Source organism: Lepeophtheirus salmonis, chromosome 1 (genome assembly GCF_016086655.4).
Source record: "Lepeophtheirus salmonis chromosome 1, UVic_Lsal_1.4, whole genome shotgun sequence".
In the NCBI taxonomy this organism is placed as follows: domain Eukaryota; kingdom Metazoa; phylum Arthropoda; class Copepoda; order Siphonostomatoida; family Caligidae; genus Lepeophtheirus; species Lepeophtheirus salmonis.
In genome coordinates this window covers 5,473,491-5,494,555 of record NC_052131.2, presented here as the reverse complement: position 1 = coordinate 5,494,555, position 21,065 = coordinate 5,473,491, and the positions used below count along the sequence as shown (strand labels likewise).

At 31.8% G+C, this 21,065-nt stretch overlaps 1 protein-coding gene across 3 annotated transcripts; it reads left to right on the top strand.

Annotated features, from left to right (window-relative positions):
* Positions 1-3,581: 3,581 nt before the first annotated feature.
* Positions 3,582-6,195, top strand: LOC121115003 (UDP-glucuronosyltransferase 2B15). Of its 3 annotated transcripts, none has more exons than XM_071887452.1 (8): positions 3,582-3,785; positions 3,862-4,175; positions 4,239-4,425; positions 4,500-4,775; positions 4,835-5,033; positions 5,105-5,329; positions 5,399-5,564; positions 5,646-6,195. In XM_071887452.1, coding segments are annotated over exons 1-8 (1,647 nt in total). In that variant the 5' UTR covers positions 3,582-3,783; the 3' UTR covers positions 5,924-6,195. The 3 variants fall into 3 exon arrangements, with proteins under 3 accessions (XP_071743553.1, XP_040565079.1, XP_040565087.1); XM_040709153.2 differs by lacking the exon at positions 3,582-3,785 and having other exon boundaries at positions 3,839-3,965; positions 4,037-4,175; XM_040709145.2 differs by lacking the exon at positions 3,582-3,785 and having other exon boundaries at positions 3,792-4,175.
* The last annotated feature ends 14,870 nt before the right edge of the window (positions 6,196-21,065 follow it).

The window sequence follows — 21,065 nt, the reverse complement described above, 5'->3', positions numbered from 1 at the left end:
TAGCAGTATACGATTATTACGTAGAAGATTTGGAGGAATTAATGTATTTTTGAATATTTACGAGGTCAGAAGTCACTATCACAGACCTTGAAAGGGTAGGGGCATCTACCCAATTAGCAATCCTTCCATTACAGAAGATAAGATTAATCGAGTGAAGCACACAGACAGGAGATCCCTTGAACAGAACATAAAGAGAGAATCAGAAGGCGTGTTACTAGGATATCCAAATAGAAAAATATGAACTCTGAGGGGAAATGGATAGATGGGAATCAAATTAAATGCAATCCAGGCGGAGGTGGAACTCTTTTAAGGCATTTGACTAATAAAATTAGTTATACTAAATATTATTCAGATAAGTGGCAAACTATAGTCTTCATTAGATGGAGATGTTGTACAAGAAATATTAATAAGTAATGAAAGAAAAAGAAAAATCTACCAACTGTTTTCCTTTTCTAATCTCAAAACAGTAATTTATTTGACCAAACAGCCCATCTCTAGCTATCTCATAAAGCAATTTAAAATAATATAAAAATGATATTAGTTTCCAAATAAGACCCTTCATTTCCCTTTTTTTTGTACAAGCAGACCGATTTATTGGGAACTGTATTTAGGATAACTTGAATATTGGAATGTTTTTTTTAAGCCTTCATTTTCATCTAGGTATATAGTTATTTAATGTCAAAATATGGGTCTAAATCGAAATTATAATTCCAAAAAGTTTTAAAGCCAAATCTACTGCCATTGATAATTTAAAAGATCATCTTCATGTTTTATGACTTCAATAACTATAATAAATGTAGTTTTCAGCTGGTGGGTATTCCAAGATCTGAATTTTGTTGTATAGTTCTATCAAATAATACGTATATTTGTTTTGTACTTTTTAAATTTTTTGATTCATAGTTTAAAGTTCATAAGTTTAAACAGAAAAAGTTGCAACTAAAGTTGTTGATACCAGTGATCTCAATCAAAATGAGTCTATAATTATCAAAGAGAATCCAAATTTGAATATTTCATTATTGGTTACAGTTGTGAAGTTGTTCTCAAGTAAAATCATTAATAGAATCTTCTTTACAGAAGATAATATGAATATCATGAGTGACTAAAGAATATTATAATCAAATTCAAATATTAATACAGTCAAAATTGAATTCAAAGAGCAGGTAAGGAAAACGGAAATATTGACCGCGTAGTACGGACTTAAACCAGGTTCCTTATTTTCTAACAATTATAAATTTGAACACTACATATGACAACTTAGTACAGTGATCCACTTAAACTAAGTAGACGTTAGATCAAGTTTGAACAAAATAATTTTATTGTACATTTTAAAAAAATTACAGAAAAGATCAATGACAATTCTTCATTCAGAGAGAGAGAGAGAGAGATGTTAACACCTCGATGATCTATCAATGAATGAATATAATTGGAGAAACAACAATAACACCAACTGTTTTTCCTTTTTTAATAAAAAAATCTTTACGTTTTCTCTACAGAATATTATCCCAACATATACCCAATAAGAGGCACTCCAAATTCAAGGAGAGGTCTTTACTGTAAACATTTTTTTTCATAATTTCATATAATTGCAGTATATATATTAATTAAATTAGAAGATCACAATGCTGAAGGATTGGGAATATTAGGAGTAGATAGTCTTATAATTTGAAATGAAAAAGTTATCAATTTTATAGATTCAGATGTACTTTTATTTAAGATAGTTTCTACATTTATTATTATGCACTATTATATTCCCTATTGATTGATATTGATATAACTGTTTGCTTGAAAAAGATAATTATTTTTATCAATTAGTTAATAAAGTACATATTTAGACTCTATTTTAAAAGTAAATAGTGGTCATGTTTGGTTTCTATTTACAAAATTAAATGCAAGACATAAGGATTGTTAGTCCAATTTTTCCACGACTTTTTATGCATATAAATAAATTGCTTTAGACTAAAATACAAAATAAAATTATTTATTTACATCTCAATATAGTAACATTAAAACAAAATTATTCACAAATGTAATAAGAAACAATAATCAATATTTTGTTTATTAAGAACTATAATTAATTATACAAGTATAACATAAACATAACCATATACTTTTATAATGTGTTCTTATCCATAACCAATTATTATGAATGCAGGTGGTAGTCAACGAAAAACTCTCAAACAATCATAATCTTCTAATTTCTTGTATAGATTATGACTTTTATTTTGTAGAAATAAATTTCTTGCACGATTTTTAGTAATGCTTTTTTATTGAATGTGTACAATATCCATATTTTTTTATCTCCTTTTTCAAATATTTACTGAGCAAATTACATCCATCACATGAGTAGCATTTCTTTTCTATTCCTCGTGATTTAAACACATCATTTTCTGATTCATTTGGAAGTTCTCGATCCGGATCAAAAGATGTAGCTAAATCTGTATTTGTGGTATCAAAGTTACATTATGTGCCTTATAATGGAAAATGAACTGTAGATCTCCCCGTAGCCAAAAGGAAAGAAAAAGTTGTCAGAAAACTATCTGTCCCTTAATTTGATATTTGGTATTTTGATAATCCTATCCAGGGTAGCAAAATATCTTAACACATATTCTTCATGACTCAATGGAGAAGTAAAACAACCATTTTCAAGGAATCTTTTAATTCCTTGTCCTTCTTCCACATCCACATCGCGAAATACAAATTTCCATGTTCTGAAGGGCGGATCTCAGAGATATGGCTAACAAATGAAGATGAAATCGGGGATCTCATGATTATATTAATATAGCTAATCAACAGAATGATGGCGTCAAAGTATAGAATAATATTAAGTAAGAACTTGATCTCAGATAAGCAGGTTAAGACCCTAATCGTACCAACATCGATATAAATTATTTCTTGTAATACAACCATATCTAAAACCACAGATACTTTTATTATGTAAACAAATAAGTTTCTAACTTTTTCAATAATAATTTTACACAACTTATTTTTTCCAATTTTTTTTAAAGAAATAAATGAAAAAATCCATTCATAAATTAATGTTATTTTTAAAGTGTACGAGCGATATTGAGACATCCAGACTGTAAATTCTGAAAAATAATTAATGAATTAGATAATTTAAACTCAAACACCGATACTCAATTTATTTATAGAATCCAATTCAGCTTTGTTCAAAAATAATAGTTCATGGTCTCACATATATATATATATATTGGTACTTAATCTTTGAGCTAATCCAAACTTGAGTCTGGTCTCGACTTGACTTGGACTTGAAGAATGAGGACACGGATGAATAATAAATGAACTCGAATCCAGTTCTTGATCTTGGGTGTTCCAAACTTGCAATTTCTTTGAATATGCCTTTCTAAAAACCTAATAAAAAATTATACAAAATATGCCCTTAATACAAATCAGTAGATTATAATATATATATTATTATATAACTTAATCTACAATGACAGGTTAAAATAATGAAAAGTCTAGTTATTTAATCATCATTCAGTATTTTTATTCTTTTTTTTTTATTTCTATGTATTCAATCGTTATTTTTGCCAAAACTACTTCCTTGTACGAAATTTAAATAGATTCTTGGAATAGAAAACATATGTTAAAACATGGCAAGTCTAAGACAAACCAGCTCAGAATAATGGGGCTAAAAACAAAAATTGTTACAACTATACTCGGTCTCCCCTACATATTATTTTCGAAGATATGTAAACGTTTCAAATACAAAATTCTTTATCTTATCTATTGTGCTTCGTTTGTTGAAAATCGTTTACATAATATATGTAAGTAGAATATAAAACAATACTGTCTTATTAATAAATTTATCAATTAGTTATACATATATATCTTTGGATCTAGGGGTCTTATAATTCATCCATCCACACATTACGATACAATGACAACGAATCCTTATGTAATCGTTTGTACTACTTTGATGCTCTTATGGAGTCCTGGTATTGAGAGTAAGAAACTAATGTTCTATTATCCCATGATGTCCAAATCCGTTTTAATGACATTTGTCCCCTTGGCAAAGGAAATGAGGAACCGTGGGCACGAAGTTACGATCGTGTCTCCCTATGTCTTAGGATTGAGTAACATATCAGAGATAAGTTGCGATAAAGATGAACTCTTTCCCAAAGTATCAGAAAAAGCCTCAAAAACAATACTTAAAGGTCAGTAGGATATCCTTACAGATATTCTTCTATTATATAATTGCTAAATTGATTCATTCGCAGGGGAATCCATTTTTCAAGTCTATAAAATTATGATGCCAGTACTAGAAACTATCATCAAAGAGTCCTTAACAAATGATAAAATGAGTCAGTTACTTATGGATCCAACTTCAGAGTTTGATGCTGTTATCTCGGATACAAGTTATATCAATATCGCCGGAGTCTACTTAGCTCACCACTTCAATGCAAGGTACATATCTGTAAAATCAACCTAAATGATGAATAAGAAGACTGATCATTGATTCACATTATTACTGGTTTTAGTCTAGTCCTTTATTTTACAAAAATGATGTCTCTTCCGGATATGGATGATGCCATGCTTCAACCACATAATCCGTCGTATATGCCCCTTCCTACCCTCCAATATGGAACAAATTTGAATTTTAGTGAGCGTGTTATCAATGTTCTTTTTCATTGGCTGTACTACTTATTAAATAATTGGATGGGCATTCATATGATTGAAGATATTTTAGATGAGGTTCTCCCAAATAAAAATCCTCAGAATCGGCCAAGAATTACTGAATTGATTAAATCTCCGAGGTAATTCCGGTTGTAATTGGACAATTATTCCTTGAATTCAGTTGACATTTTTATCACAGCCTCTCTCTGAGTCTTGGACATACCCTAATACTAGATGGAAATAGGCCCACAGTCCCCAACTTCGTACAAATCGGAATGCTTAACTGTCATCCCTTAGACTATACGCAAACAATGGAGTCAAAGTGGAGAAATATCATGGACAATGCAAAGAATGGGGTCATTTTTATCTCATTTGGAACATTTTTAAAGAGCTCAGAGGCAGGTCCTCTCTATTTTTCCTTTTCATCGTACTAAGTACAGTAAAATTAATTTCTTTCAAATTAGTACAGATGCTAATAGAGGATCGTGATATTTTTATCAATGTTATATCTGGATTAAAAGAGACTGTTATTTGGAAATGGGACAGTGAGTACTTAGAAGAGGCTCCAAGTAATCTACATGTGTCAAAATGGCTTCCTCAAAAGGAAATTCTATCGCATCCAAACTTGAGGCTCTTTATTACTCATGGAGGACAAGCAAGCTATCAGGAAATCCTTTGCTTTCAGAAACCCGCGGTGAGTCATCCAAGTGAGTTATCAAATGCAATAATGAATTCGCTAAATAGTTCCTTCTTATATATACAGCTCTTTATGCCAATTCGAAGTGATCAATTTACTAACTCCAACGATGGATTTCGAAAAGGGATTGGCCTCGTACTCCCTTATAAGGAATTGTCTCAAGAGAGTTTTTCCTCTGCATTGAAGACCATGTTGAGCGATTCCATATACAAGAGAAATGTAGAATATTGGGGTAAGATCTCTCACATAACAATTCCAGAGTGTGTACTATCTCAATGATACATAAAAGTAACGAGCATTGTGCCTATCTCAGGTTCTCTCATCATGGATGAAAAGGAGCATCCCATGGAACGAGCCATTTGGTGGTTGGAGTACGTGATGCGTCATAAGCCAAACAAGCATTTAGAGTCCCCTGCAAGTCACTTGAACTACTTCCAAATCCGATTGATGGATGTGTATGGATTTCTGGGACTTTGTCTTAGTATTGGGATCTATGTAAGCTACAAAATTCTGCGAGTGTGTTGTGGCTTCATCCTGTATTGCTCTCGTAAGTTAAGGATGAGGGACTCCTCTAAAAGAAAAGTGGACTAAGATGTCAAGCATATAAAAGAAAAGTCTAGGATTCATCACCTAACCCTGAAAAATTATTGCAAAGTAAATTTATAGATATACAAACATATTTACATATCAGTTATACATATTTCCATTAATGGTTATTTTCTGTGAATTAGCCAACAACATTTTACAGAGTTTAAATTGAGCTTTTTGACAGCGAGGAGACAACTTTTGATTTATGAGTTATTTATTTAGTTATTATACGTACATATGTTAAAGTAAATACAAAATTGAACATATAAAAAAAAGTGTAATTATCTTATCATTTTGTAGTATTAACCTTGTGACGAGTTATTCTCTTGTCTGGAAATGGTTGATTGTATTTTGATCTTCTCCTTCTATAGGCCATTTTACAGGAATAAGTTGAAGAATCTTCTTCATTGATAAATTAAAAAAAAACTCTTTGAGCCATGGATTTCTATTTTTCTTCCAGGAAATTATTCCATTTAATTGTAGGACATCGAACACGGGCTTTCCAGACACGCATAAAAATTCATAATCCATATGTTTGTCAGTTGCCAATTTTTCTATTTCAGATTTCTGAACAACGCTGATTGGTTCAATTGTAATAAGTTCTTGCTCAGCTGTGAGTATCTTCCAAGAATGATTGAATAGTTTTAATAATACAATAGGAAAAATTGGCTAACTATAATTAGTTTCGAGTTTTGCTCTGAAAATTCTACACTTAATTGTGACCGTTATCATTTTTTTAAAGTCGACGAAATTCGGTCTTAAAAAAACAATCTTGATTGTCCTTTATATTTCGAAGTATGAACTTATTTCAGGAATGGAAATTTTGATACACGATTTCAGACTTAAAGCCAAACCGAAATAAAGTTGGCCTCAAATTGAATGTTGATAATATAAACTAATTTTGGACTTCTTTTTTTCTCTTTTAAACATCTGGAACATTGTTGCCTTACTCTTTCAAATTGTAATTTAATCATTAAATTTCTAAAAATTAGGAAGGTGGGTAAGTATTATGAATTCCCATAGGCCTCAAAGTGTAGATTACTGGGTCCTATTTCTCTGTTCTTGAAAGCTGGATGCTCTTGGAGACTTTTTTCATTGGTTCAAGAGCGAAATGAGCACAGATATTTGACCTTATTGGTAAAGAGGTCAAGCTTGTAACAATGAAATAACTTATATAAAAAAATATCGAAACTATCTGCAATGTTAAAGTCATGGAGGCTCTCTCTAAATTTAAAAAAAAAACGAATATAAGAAATCTTTAGGAATTCATTCTTTGAAACCTAAAGCATCTGCTCTATCACTAAAAATTAACAGAAACGTCAAAACATTTTCTTTTTTAACTCTAGTCGGAGAAATTATCTCGAATTTAGTCGGGCAGTCAAAGGTACCTTTAAGGGGAACCGAATTGAAAAAAAAGACCTATGCATCAACAACAACAGCTCTAGAAATACTGATGCCCTCCCAAAAAAGTCAAGCCCGAACTCAATGAAAGGAAAGACCAAAACTTAAAAAATCCCCATAGATTCATTAGACCGTGATACATTCATATTAGTGTTTTGTGGTATATATATGTATTTAAAAAAATTAAATGTCAAGCACAATGTCCTATAACGTTAACTCCATAGCCAACCTGCCTCGTGCTAAGAAGATATTCCAATACTCCCTAACGAATTAGCTCAAGTTGATAATCGCTTGGACAATGCCCTGCCTAATTTATTTGTCTAAACTCATAAATCGTTTATGTCCAAAGCTCAGTATAAAACTTCTCATCCTGTGGAGTCTTATTGTTTGCTGAGGGATGGTTAAATCCAATTCCAGTATACGCAGACCCTGTGGGTTATTATGTAATTATCGACACAGATTTAATAGGAGCTTGACCTAGAGTTTTTGCCTTAAATACCCAAATAGGGGACTCGTGATCCTTTTTTAGCAAAATAATAAACTAGTTTTTTGCCAGGACAGCTCAAGATAATATTGTTGGGGGAGCTTAACATCACAAGGAATAAAAAAAGGGATATGTTCAATGACAGCCGTTCAAGAAATATAAAAATGCATAATATCTAGAAAAAAGGTTATATCAAGCAATTTTCTGGATGATATCCCCCTAAAACTATGTTCTCCAAATCCAGACATGATTTTCATTTCACGGACATCTTCAATAAATCCAATAATAGGCTGACTTGATTATACGTATTTATCGGATCATTCCCCCATCTTATCCAAATTTGCATCAGGCTGCCACATAATTTTTTTTTTTTTTTTGGAAATTTAATGTTTCTCTCATAATGTTAGAAAAAATAAAGGTAAAAGTACATATTAACATAAGTTATTATAAAGAAAAGCAGGATATGGGTATATATTCTGAAAAAATTGAAAACTCTTCATAGCTTTTTTTTTTAAATTAGCTGGGAAGGAGGAGGCAAAGAAAATAAAATCGGTCATGGCGGAAATCGAAGCGCTCGGGGAATTTGAAGAGAAAAGTAATAACAAAATGAAGAAAATAATGGAATACAAAAACAAGGGTGATATGATAAGAACAGTAGCTGAGATAGTTAAAAACAATATCTCTGGTAAAGGGAAATTTAAAGGGATAGAAAAATACTCTCAAAGTAGAAAATTGCAAACTTAAAAGTTACCCAACAGCTCAATATCCATCGATCTCACGATTGTCTCAAAACTGGCAACCCAATTTTTTTTAAATTTATCTCAATGCAAAGAATGCAATGGACACACCAAGTGCAATTTCTGCAAAAGTTGGTTACACAGTAATTCAATCTAGTGGTAGCAAGTTATAGGGAAAAATAAATACTCTACTCCTGCGATTAAAACCAAGATACATTTTTAGGGAATAGATAAGCCCATTAATTGCAGTGAAATTTTAGAATACTTATCCACTTACAAAAAAAATACAAAAACCATAATTCCCCGGGGTTACCAGGACTTCCTATCAAATTTTACAAGAAAGTTTTTTCTAACTTAACTAAGTCCTCGAGGGTGCCCACGAGGATATTTTTGATGAAGGGAGTGTTCCAGGTTTAATTAGTTCAGGAACTATGGTGTTGTTCCCTAAAGAAAGAAAATATTTTGAGATATAAGTAACCACAGGCCACATACTCTTCATATAAAATAATGACGGGCATACTATATTTTAGACTGTCGAAAGTACACCCAAACATTATTCCGAGTAAACAGAAAAGAGTTATGGAAACGAGACTAGCCAAAGATATCCCTTGCATTGTCCAGGATTCCATCAGTGAAGGTTTTTCTGTATCTTTGATATATTTTGAGAAAGTGTCTGACTCAGTTTCTCAGTAATATGGTTGGGCAACTAATCAGAGATGTATTTCTTTGCTGATTCGCTTAAATGATAGCCACTGTCCTTTGTCGAACTTCCTGCAAAAAAAAAAAAAAAAAAAAAAAAAAAAAAAAAAAGAGAATGGAAGTTAATCCTCTTGGTTATACAATACAAGAGGCTATAGACAAGAAGATTGTGTGTCCCCTTCCTTTTTCTTACTGGTAGCCAATAGCCTACAAAAGGAATTAATGAGGAATGGCCAAATTATAGGTATCAGATATTTAAACAAGACAAAAAAATCATTTTAGTACGCAGATAACCTCACACTGATCCTTGGCGGTACTTCACAGAGCTTAACCCACCCTCTAATTACAAATTTCCAAACACTAGATAAATTTAAAAATGACTCAGGCCTAAGAGTGAATCTCGGCAAAACGAAGGTCCTTACGTCCGAAGAGGAAATATTCAGAGTTAGTTTTCCTCATCTGAAGGTTTCGTAATTCTCATCTTTTTTGGGCTTAAATATTGTCGTCTTAGGGGTAGGGGCTACTATTCAAAGAAACGAGACATAAGTCATTTCAAAAATAGAAAATCTGAAAAAAAAAATTAATCATCCTTTCAGCTGAATCTCCTAGACAAAGTCAATGTTAGGAATGCAGTTATTATTCCAAAGGTTATATATCTCCTGAGATTCATTCCATATAACAAAGGCGCCTATCAAAAATAAATCATATTTGGAATGACTTCTTCTTGAGTAAATTAAGACCGTACATATCAAAATGCAGAATTGAGGGCTTTATTCACAATTGGGGGTTATTGTTGTTTTAACACTGAATCCCTATGGAAATCATTAAACTATTCGTGAATTTCAAGCTTGGTGGAGAGTGAGGACTTTTGGGCTTTAACGATAAAAATAACTTCTTTCTGCAGACAAGATATCAGCTAAACGAAATAAATCAAATGGGTCTAGCAGAACTAACAAAACGATAAAGACTTTGGTATAGTTTATTTTTATTACATATATCACTAATTAAATTATAATTTATTGATCATATCGTTTCCAAATTTGGTGAGGCAATTGAACTTTGTTCATTGAAAAAGGTCAAAATTGAGAACTATGTAGCCAACAATTTTAAGTGAATCACAGATGATAAAATAATGCCCCCTCCGTATAAAATTTTCATGTTCACTATTTCCTCCTATTTATTTAATTCACAGAGATCAAAAGCAAAGAAACATATTTAATGAGATAACTAATTTTGTTGTGTTTGGAAGGATCTATCTACCAAATACAATATAAACAGTTTGATATCCGATTTATTTAGCCTTGACGATATAATTAATTTAATTTTGATTATACTTTTCTTTACACATTTCCCACAAAATTGTCTTTAAATTACAGGATACCGAGAAATATTGAGATCCTGTTGATGAATAATAAATACTATTTAATTGAAGTATTTATTTATAACCTTGCACATTTCTAGACTCGGTGTAGCTCTTTAAAAAAAAATGTGAGACATCTGAAATGTCACATTGCATGCTGATCCAAAGACATATATGATATTTTAAACTCGGAATCTTTGTGTCTACATGTAACTGGTTACAAATTATTTACCTGACACATAAATAATAAGTGAGCTTTTTTGGTTAATTGATATGTAGTCTCTGTTTATTTTCCTAAGGGTCAAGTATGTTGGGGGAAAAAGTGATTACGTACTTCCAGCCCCTTTTTTCCAACTAAGTATATCATGTTCATTATTGGTCCCATCGGATCATCCAATAAAATGTTGTAAAGGTTTTAGTGTATATTTCAAACGCTATTTGAACAATATTGCGATTGGTTTGTTCAGGCGTTCATTATCGCCGGTCGAGTATAGAGGTCTCACACAAAAAAATTATCCATATTTTACATTTTTACAACCTGCAACAGAAAGAACGTCGAAAGCGACCAAGAAAATTTGCGATGTATACGATGAACTCTTTGGTTCATGTTGCACAATAAGAGCGATTTTTTCGCAGTTCAATTTTGCCCTCTACTCGACCGTTTCAAGCCGGGGATCGAACAGAAGCGGCCAACATTGGTGAATAAGAGACAAAAGTTCTGAGAATTTTTTGCTAGATGTCTTTAGTTAGAAATATCTTATGATTGATACATCGCATTAAAACAAGGAAAAAGTTTGCTTAAAGGTTAAGGGTACACTCAAAACAACTTCACTTATAGGTTTGTGTTTGGTGAAGCCAGTAATGTGTTACGGAGTTCCAAAATGGAAGTAAGAAAAAGAGAAAATACAATTTGTGGGCTCTCTTTAGGGTTTTAGGATTTACACAAACAAACAAAATAACAAAAAAAAAAAAACGATCTACAACTCAAGATGTCACACTTTTGCATTGGACTTCATCACCTAATCCTTTACACCTTTGGTGATAATAGTTGGATAACATCAGGCCAATATTAAACTGTTTGATTGCACACCAGTAGGAACCAATTGAAATAAACGAGTGTTCAGTACTAGGATAATTTACCAAGAGTGGATTAGAGGCAAACAAAAAATACCTACGAGACATTCACAATCATCTCTCTTGTACCGTATCAAAATATATTTTTTTTTTTTTGACTTCATCAGAGATAAAAAAAAAAGTATGAATAGACCCAAAGATAACTAAACAATAGAATTTTGATTTGCTCAAATGTGGAAGAGCGGGCAGAATGGAACAGTTTCTTCGTTTTTGAAAAGTTTGTAATAATCTATAGTTACCTAAGATCAAACCAAAATGTACGCATTCTTGCGTCATACCAACTATTTGTCCCATTTTAAACTTAAAAAATGTCACTTCCTTTGACGTACATTTGAGTAAAAATCCATAAATGCAATTTGTATATCGTTTTTTGTGCTGTAAAGGAAATTGACTAGAGTTTTTAAATAATGAAAGATATATTATATTTTATGCAACAAAGGTACTGCAAAATAGAAATAAAGTCACGAATTAATTTGGAAAAAAAAGAGAATTCCTAAATGCTCGTCAGGAAATCTTTCATTTCGTATTTAACTGAGTATATCTTATTCCTTATTGGTCGCATCGGATTATACGAGAAGATGCTGTGAAGTTGTGAGTGTATACTACAATTGCTTTTTGCACAGTATTACGATTAGTTTGTTCAGTCGTGAATTATCGTGCGTCGAGTATGGAGGTCTCAAAAGAAGAAATTCACCATACTTTAAATTTTACTTCATGAGTGGCAAAAACACGTCGAAATTGACCATAAAAATTTATAATGTATACGGGGCTGATACCCTTTCAGTTCGTGTTGCACAACAGTGGTTCGAGTGATTTTGTTCCGGTAGAGTGGAGGTGAATGATGCAACATGCACTAGCAGGTCTGTCATCGAAAATGTTGATAAGATCATGAAAAATATTGGGATAGACTGTCATGGTGGCAGTCGTAGCATCGCCTAGGAGCTGATTATCGATCTTGTATCCGTTTTGAACCATTTGTAGAAGGATGGGTACAAAAAGAAACTCGAATAAGAGCGGAACCATGTTTCATCCAGACAATAACAGGCCACATACATATGTGATGAGACACCAGAAGCTCTGGGAGCTTGGAAATGAAGTTATTATGCATCTAATCAACAGTCCTGACCTGGAACCAAGTGGTTAATACCTGTTTTTGTGTATGGCCGATGCGATTGGAAGTAAAAATTTGGCCTCAATAAAGGCCTGTGAAAATTGGCTGTCCAAGTTTTTTTCCAATAGAGACAAGGGCTTCTACAGAAGGGCATTATGAAGTTGGATTCTCGTTGTCCATAATTTATAAAACAGAACTAGGCATACTTGGCTTAAATCTAATGATTTTAATACTTCTTATAAAGCAAAAAAATACAAAATTACTTTTCCCCCCATCTATTATGATATGTGTACATCAAAACAAAAGATTTAAAAACTCTACTCTTTTAGACAAAGATAATTGTTCAGGTTGGAAGATTGTAAGAAATATATTCTTCATTTCTAATTCCATAGTTGATTCATTTTGTATTGTGAGCTCTGATTAATATATGAATACACTCTCAAACACTCTGTCCAAATATAAGTTAACTCCTTAGGAACATTTTCCAAGCACTATATATCATCCATTCTACGAAAGAATATGAATTTATTTTCTTAGACTTAAGGACTCACTCAAACGTGTAGATTTATATCATGTTTTCTCATCAATTCTTCTTCCTCTTAAATTTATTTATGGCACCAAAATGTTATAAAAGACCTTCCTTCCTATATCTTTTTCCCCTTTCCCGAAAAATTATTTTGTATTTTTTATTCATTCTATTCTAAGGAATTGTAAAATATATTTACTGAAATGAGGCAAAAATTTACTTACAAACTGATTTAACTAGAGGTCGGGACGGTACTAGGATTTTTCTTTTGGGTTCTGGAAGGGTGGATTCCAGAATATTTTTCCAAAAATTTCGGACTCGTATCTTTTTTGTGACTCTAATATAAGATGATTATTTTTTGGGTAGTAAAAAATGAGCCTCTTCATTCTTCACACTAAGAACAACAAACTTTGCTTCATAAATAATTTGGTTAATCTAAAATTGTGGAGAAAGTGACAAAGGTAATCAATATATTTTACAAAATTAGAAAAACTCCAAATCTGGGACAAACTTGTCATTTCAAAAATTGTCCATCTTTTGAGAAAAACATCCGTTTCCCAAAAATGCAGTCAAGATAATAGACTGGGCTAAAAAATACCTTATCTGGGGAGACAAACGATAATGTATCTCCAATAAACGTCTTATATACTTACGTACTTAATGGGTGGGACTGGGTTCAGTCGACATAGAAGTATTTTAGAAAAATGTAAGACTATGTTAGATAAAAAGACTTAAGAAAAGCGAAGACATTTGGGTAAAAAGAATCAAATACGTGTTCGAAACATCAACTGAACATGGATTCTCAAACATAATATTTTCTGAGGCAATAAAATTTTTGTAAAGTTATAAAGACATTGAGTTATTATTAGTATGGAATTGCATTTTCTTGGGAAAGTTCAATCTACGGAACTACTTCCGTACTAATTTAACTACGGATTAGTACTATAAAGAACATGCCTAACATTAACAAGTGAGCTGAAAAGATTTATAGGAAATATTGCTATTATTATAATAGATTATTCATCCAGGGGTGACTTCATTTACTCATGCTGCTAATTTTGTTATTAAGGCATGTGAGTATGGACGTAATTGAGATGAGAATGTCATAAAAATATGGCAACACTGAGAAATGACATTCCTTCTTACAGAGATCACTAAAAAACATAATAGTCGTTGATTGCTGTTATGATAGAATTTTCAAATTAGTGAGGAATTTATACTAATAAAACAAAGTTTGTCTGTCGGTCTGGTTGTTTGCCTTTACATAATTGTTGAGTTTTACTACTTGATCAAAAAAAATATCAATGTAGCAACGAGCTTAATTTAAAAAAGAAGCAAAAAGAGTCTGCGTAGGGTTGTAAATCCTTAGTATTTTTTTAGCGTACGAGTTTTAAGGTTTTAAGCTACCTTACCCATGGTAATTTTCTATTATCTTAAACAATTGTTGTTATTTTTTCATTCTTGAGGAGAAAAAATCCAAGTCTAAAGTGATTATGTGTGAGTGTGCTCTATGCTTGCTCTTAAAAAGGAGTCCTCAATTTATGCTATCAAAAAAGGTGGATTTTGATTGATTTTCTCAGTTTAACTTTTAATTTTCACTCGACATTGGTTATTTAATAAACATACCGTTAGAAAATTAATTGTTAAACCGAAAAAATTAATTAAAAAGGTACTTTATTCGACAGCAAATCTTTTCAAAGTTGTTATACTAGGTTTATTTTTTAGTTTTAGCAATAATATTAGGTTAAGTAAAAAGTTTTGACCGTTTTTCGCTAGATATCTTTAGTGAGCTATATCTCACAATTAATACATTACATAACAAAAGCTTCAAGTATGCTTAAAGGTTAATTTTACAGTTTAAAAAAATGAAATTCCAGTTTGTGTTTGATGAAGCCAACTGCATGTTGCAACGTTCCACAATGGAAGTAAAAAAAATGAAAATTTGATACAATCTTCAGAATCACAACCACCAAGCTGAAAAGGGAGAGCGCCCAGTCTATTTTTTTTTCTGTACTTGTAATGGTCCCTATTCAGTATCAAATGCGAAAGCAATCCAGTGGTTCCAACAATTCCGTTCTGGTAATATGGACCATATAAGCACTTATTCCATTACCCAGGACCTCAAAAATTAGCTAAAAACTGTTCGAAACCAGCTAAATCTTATCATCCTAACAATGTTAATTTTATTTTCAAAATAAAGCGAAAAAACTCTCAGAACTTTTTACTTCACTTAATTTACAACAATTGAAAAGTATATTAGCTTCCAAATATGATGTTTCATTTTACTTGATTTTTGTATGATTAGGCACATTTGTAGGAACTTTAGTCAAGATAACAAATAAATAATTTTTCTTTCGAATACTGTAATGTTTTTATCAATTGTTATTACCTTTAATTTTCAAGTACATAATTTTTCACATGAAATAAGTATGTCTCTAAATCGCAACTATACTCTAAAATCGTGGTTAAAAAAGGCTTTAAAGGCCAAACATATTGCAATTAATAGTTTTAATGGTCATTTCTGTATTCTACTACTTAACAATAAATGTGTTTTTTTTTTTTTGGTAGGCGTTCCACAGCATTATTTTTTTTCATTATCTATTCAATTAAATATAATATTTAATCATTATAATTGAAAGTTTAATAACTAAAAGTGATAAATCCAGGCTGAAATAAAATATCGAAGTGTCAGATATTGTTCTTCTGAGCATTGATTTATCAAAATAATGTATTGATGTCTATCACCCTAAAATAGTCAATATGTCCCTTCCGAATCGCAATCGAGAGCTGGTTGAACTATGGTGAAAGCTGTCAATAAGAAAAGTCAAAATTATTCTGACTGGTATCCTAAAACTTATGGTTCATATACGGCCTCCACTTCATATGCAATGAACCCAGTAATATTTAATATATTCCAAATAATATTCCTTCTTTGTACTGAAATTCTCATAAAAAAGCAAAGGCAGAAGTTGATTTACAATACTATGAACGCATTTGTAACAAAGGTCAAGTTCCCTCTTCTTAAGATTAATCTAGAGTGTTGTTACATAATATAGATAAAGTTTTTAATTTAAAAAATATAATCAAACTATCTTCTTACATTCACTAATTTGGTACAACAATTTATAGACAACAATAAAATTGAAACAAATCAAGATCCTGGTCCCAAATTTGACAAAGTTATAGAGAAATATCACGATCTTACTTAGGATTGTACAACATCGTCTTTATGCTATGACGAGACAGTATCAAATACTTTTCAACATGTGTTGGATACCCAATATGAAGTACCTCAAAATAGAAATTGGCTTCAAACAAAGAAGGAGGTCCAAGTTATGTTGCAGTGCAGCTGATATGGTACATTGATGAATCCATCTCTTTGAATCATGATCTTGAATTATTACAGGTTTTCTTATTCCAATGGGAGTCAGAAAACTTGGTTCTACATTCTTCTTTCCATATTTGATGTTATCTTTTTTTTCCTCTTCCAGATCCGATTTCCTTGGTAATATAGATCTCATCGTTTTTTTAACTAAATATTCTAATCTTTTAACAAAACCATTTGATTTAGTGATGAGCATATCCGCTCCACTTCCCAATTTTTAAAAATTATCGAAACTCTTTTGGATATAAAATTAGTGCCTCAATCTCAATTGTAATTGTTCAAGTACCCCATAATCAATCAAATATCGTTCTATAGCTGTTTTTACAATTCTAGATGTATCGAATATGCACCATATTTACAATAATATATGGAAGGAAATTCAGAGTACATGTTGACATATACTAGGAAGTTTTCCCCTTTGTTCAGAAAGGTCTGAAAGGCTCTTGAAAGTTTCGGTCCTTCAATTTCTAGCTTTAATGATAAACTTGGTAATATTTTTGGCATTCCTTACAACTTCGTAACATATCTTCGATATCTTGGTCTATTCCTGCCCAATATATAATGGTATTGCTTAGTTATGAGCCTATTTTGATGTGTTACATGTAAATTTTGAAGAAGTTCCCTTCTTTCTTTAACAGGAATAACAGTTTTTCTATTGTCTGCAGAGATCAAATCTTCATAAATAGATAATTTGTTTAAAATACTCCAAAAAGGCTTTATCTTATCAAGTAAACCTTTATCATTTGTTTCAAATCCACTTTTTACCTGATCAATAAGTTTTTTATATTTTAAATCTAATTCATTTTTAGTTTTAATTCTTCTAATCTCCTATCCTTTACATCAGAATTACTCAAAGTTTCTCTAACAGTCCTTATGAGCGTACTATTTTGTTCATCTTTGATAATTTATTCTTCCAACAAATCTTAATTTTTTTAAACCCCAATATGGGATTTCCAGATAGTCCATCTGATTGTCCTATGTGTTTTCAAGGCTTCCTTTTTATTTGTAAGGTTGTATCTCATTTGGGTTCTTTTTTTAATCTCTCTTTGTCTAGGGGTTTCAATTTCGTCCATTGTTTTCATATTAGTTACCATCGCATGATGATCGGTCTTTATAATGAAATACTTCAAAGCTTGTAGGTAAACATTTAATTTTTAGTAGCTTATAAACTGCCATCATCTCCAGTGTCATTGTTCCATAATTTTCTTTGGAAGGGCTCAACTATCTGGAATACGCTTCAATTAAATTCAAACATTGCTTTCTCATCCTCTTGCTTAAGTAAATAACCCACGCCTTTTTTCTTTGCAGCATCGGTTTTTAAAATCAGAGGTCCTCCTATTACAAAATAGCATTTGCGAGTTAAACTAACCAAAGTGTTTTGGACTTATTCAATTGTACTTTGATGTTCAACTGTTCATAGAAATTATCTATTTTTACGCAATAATGATTTGAATGTAGCAGATAACTTTGTAATGTCTTTGGAAAATTCACTCATTTGATTTATCATCCCCATGAAGGATTGCATCTCTGAGATGTTCTTCAGAGCTGAAAATTTTAATAATCCGTCTTCTTTGGATCCATCCAAACTCCATATCTGTTATTACTATATATCGAATAAATTCAACTTAGGTTTGTACAAATTTAGATTTATCGTTATTTAAGGAGATTTCATATTTTCTTCTTCTATCCCAAATTTATAAGTCTCTTAAAACATGCTCATTAAAGTTTTCATCCTAATTCAATATGTCATGACCAACTATTTCATATTTTCCACACCTCCATAAGCTTGATCCATCATCAAGTTAAAAACATCAAAAGTAGCATTGAACCCTATTTTCTATCTTTTAAAATTAAATCTTATTCAAGGTGTGATAAAAGTTGTCAGCTCTTGACTTTTCTTCCCTTTAAGTATTTTCCAAAAATTTGAAAAATAATTATTCACAGTTTTTATATGTACATGGAATTATGTCTGTTGGATTACGTTGGGTGTATATATCTTTTAACATATTTATTAAGTTTTCTAAGATCTACGGTTAATTGAATTCTTCCATTTGGTTTTCCAACCAACACAAGAGGCGGAAACCCTTCTGTGGGCTTGCACCCTAATGTTTCAATTATTCCTTTTTCAAACATATCATCCAACTCTCTTTTAGTGTTTTTTCTTTGTGCAAATGGTATTATTCTAGCTGTGTACAATTTAAAAGGTTTGGCTTCTTCCATTAATGATATACATATCAGTGAGCATATCATCTTTTTCAATTGATTCTTGCCATCAACCAAAACATCGGAGTATCCTTCTAATAATTAATTGTGTATGTATAATTTTCCAATTTCTGTTGGAATTATATCATCCACAACTTTCTTTATTTTTAGCATGCCTGATTTTATCTATCAATATTTTTGTAATATATCGGGCTAGTTTTCTGGAAGAATCCTTAGTTTTTGTTTTTCACAGGTACTCTATGAAATAGGTATTCCAACAAACTCTTCAACTAGAATTACATCCTTTTCAACTTCTTTACTTACATATCCGATCTTAAGTTTAATATTCCTACTTGATCAAAACCTAGTAATTTTCAGCCTATTAAAAATTACTGGATTATCATAGTACATATTATGCCGTGTTTGTGAACTTGCTGAAAATATGACTTGCTGGCTTACAAAAAAAAACCGAAAGTCTTCAACAAACATAGATTAGGGCTTTATAGCTTCTTTTATTAAAAATCAAGTTTTTAAATTATAATTACACTTCAGAGCAATATTTCGAGGTGAAAGAACTATCAAGATGAAAATCAAAATTACTAGCAATTGATTGAATTTTTGTAACATTTGATAAATCCTAATTATGATTCCTAAAAATTGTGTCTGATCAAAGCTTACGTTAAAAAAAAACAAATCTTATATAGAGCTAATAAAAATTTACCTACAATAATGTTGATTTTTATTGTTTTTTTCCCATTGAACTTTTAATTATCTTATATAATATTTAATAAATAATTGCTAAAAGATTTCGAGCTGGGTTAAATAAAGTTCTGCAATTAAATAGAGTTAAATTGATTAGAAAACAAAATAATAATCAGTTGCACAGTCTATGAATCATATTTAAATTAAGGTTAATCTCTTTATTTCTAAAATAAGCAATTATAATTAGTTGTAGTTTAAAGGTCAAACATATGTTATTTGAATGGTGTGATTGTCATTTTGTGTTTTATGGCTCATTATCGAGGCCCTCAGAGATCTTAATGTGTGCAAGTCATCGACCCAACATACAATCAATTGGTACAAGGTGACTGAGAGTGTTGATGACAGGCCCAGGAGTGGTCGCACGAGGTCCATGATAAGACTCAGGTTGATTGAGGTAACGAGGCAGAATATTATTCGCAAAAAGAAGCACTCCATGAGAAAAATGGGTCACGATACTGGTGAGCCTCGAGAACGTAGGCTGGTCAGGGAAGATCTGAGGATGAAGCCATATCTTCTACAAAAGTGGCACGTTCTCAGCAAGGTCACAATGGTCAAGAGGCTGTCTCGGGCGAAAGTACTTCTATAATTACTCAATTTTTGTACGAACTGACGAGAAGATATTCGACAATGAGCTAGCTTACAACAGCCAAACCTACCGAGTGCAGGGTTGGAGCATGGCGGGCATTCCCTTAAACAGACTCAGCGTGTTCAGAAGCTAATAGCCGGCCTCTGTCATTTTCTGGGCGGGCGTCACTTCATACAGGGAAGAAAACGCTCATTCCCGAGGGCATCAAGGTCAATCAACGTGTCTATCAAGACTTATTACAATACCAAGTATTCGCTGGATCCAGAAACAGGATTGAGAAGGGGCATACTGCTTCCAGCTGGATGGAGCACATTCACTTACTGGAAAGTCTGTAGAAGAGTGCTACCAAACTACTTTCGAGCACTGTTGGAGTAAGGAAATGTGGCCCCTCCTTCCCTAGATCTCAAGATAAGTGTGACTTGAGTGTCGACAACTAGAAGGTCTCCATTGCATCGGCAAGGGAAAAATTTTCTTAAGAGACTATCCGCACAGCGTGTAAAACTGTTCCAAAGAGTCTGAGAGCGGTAGTTGCCGCAAATGGTGGCTATGAGGAATGAACTGTCACTCATTTTGAATTAAATTTCAAGCTGATTGCAATGAATAACAAAGATATTTCGAGACATAAATGTTTCTGTACTTTCTTGGCTATTGAATTTGTCCTAAGTCATATGGATCACTCTATATACCTATAAATGATATCGGGAGAAGATTTGCACTCAACAAAAATTTCCTTTCATCATTCAAATGATCATCAACCC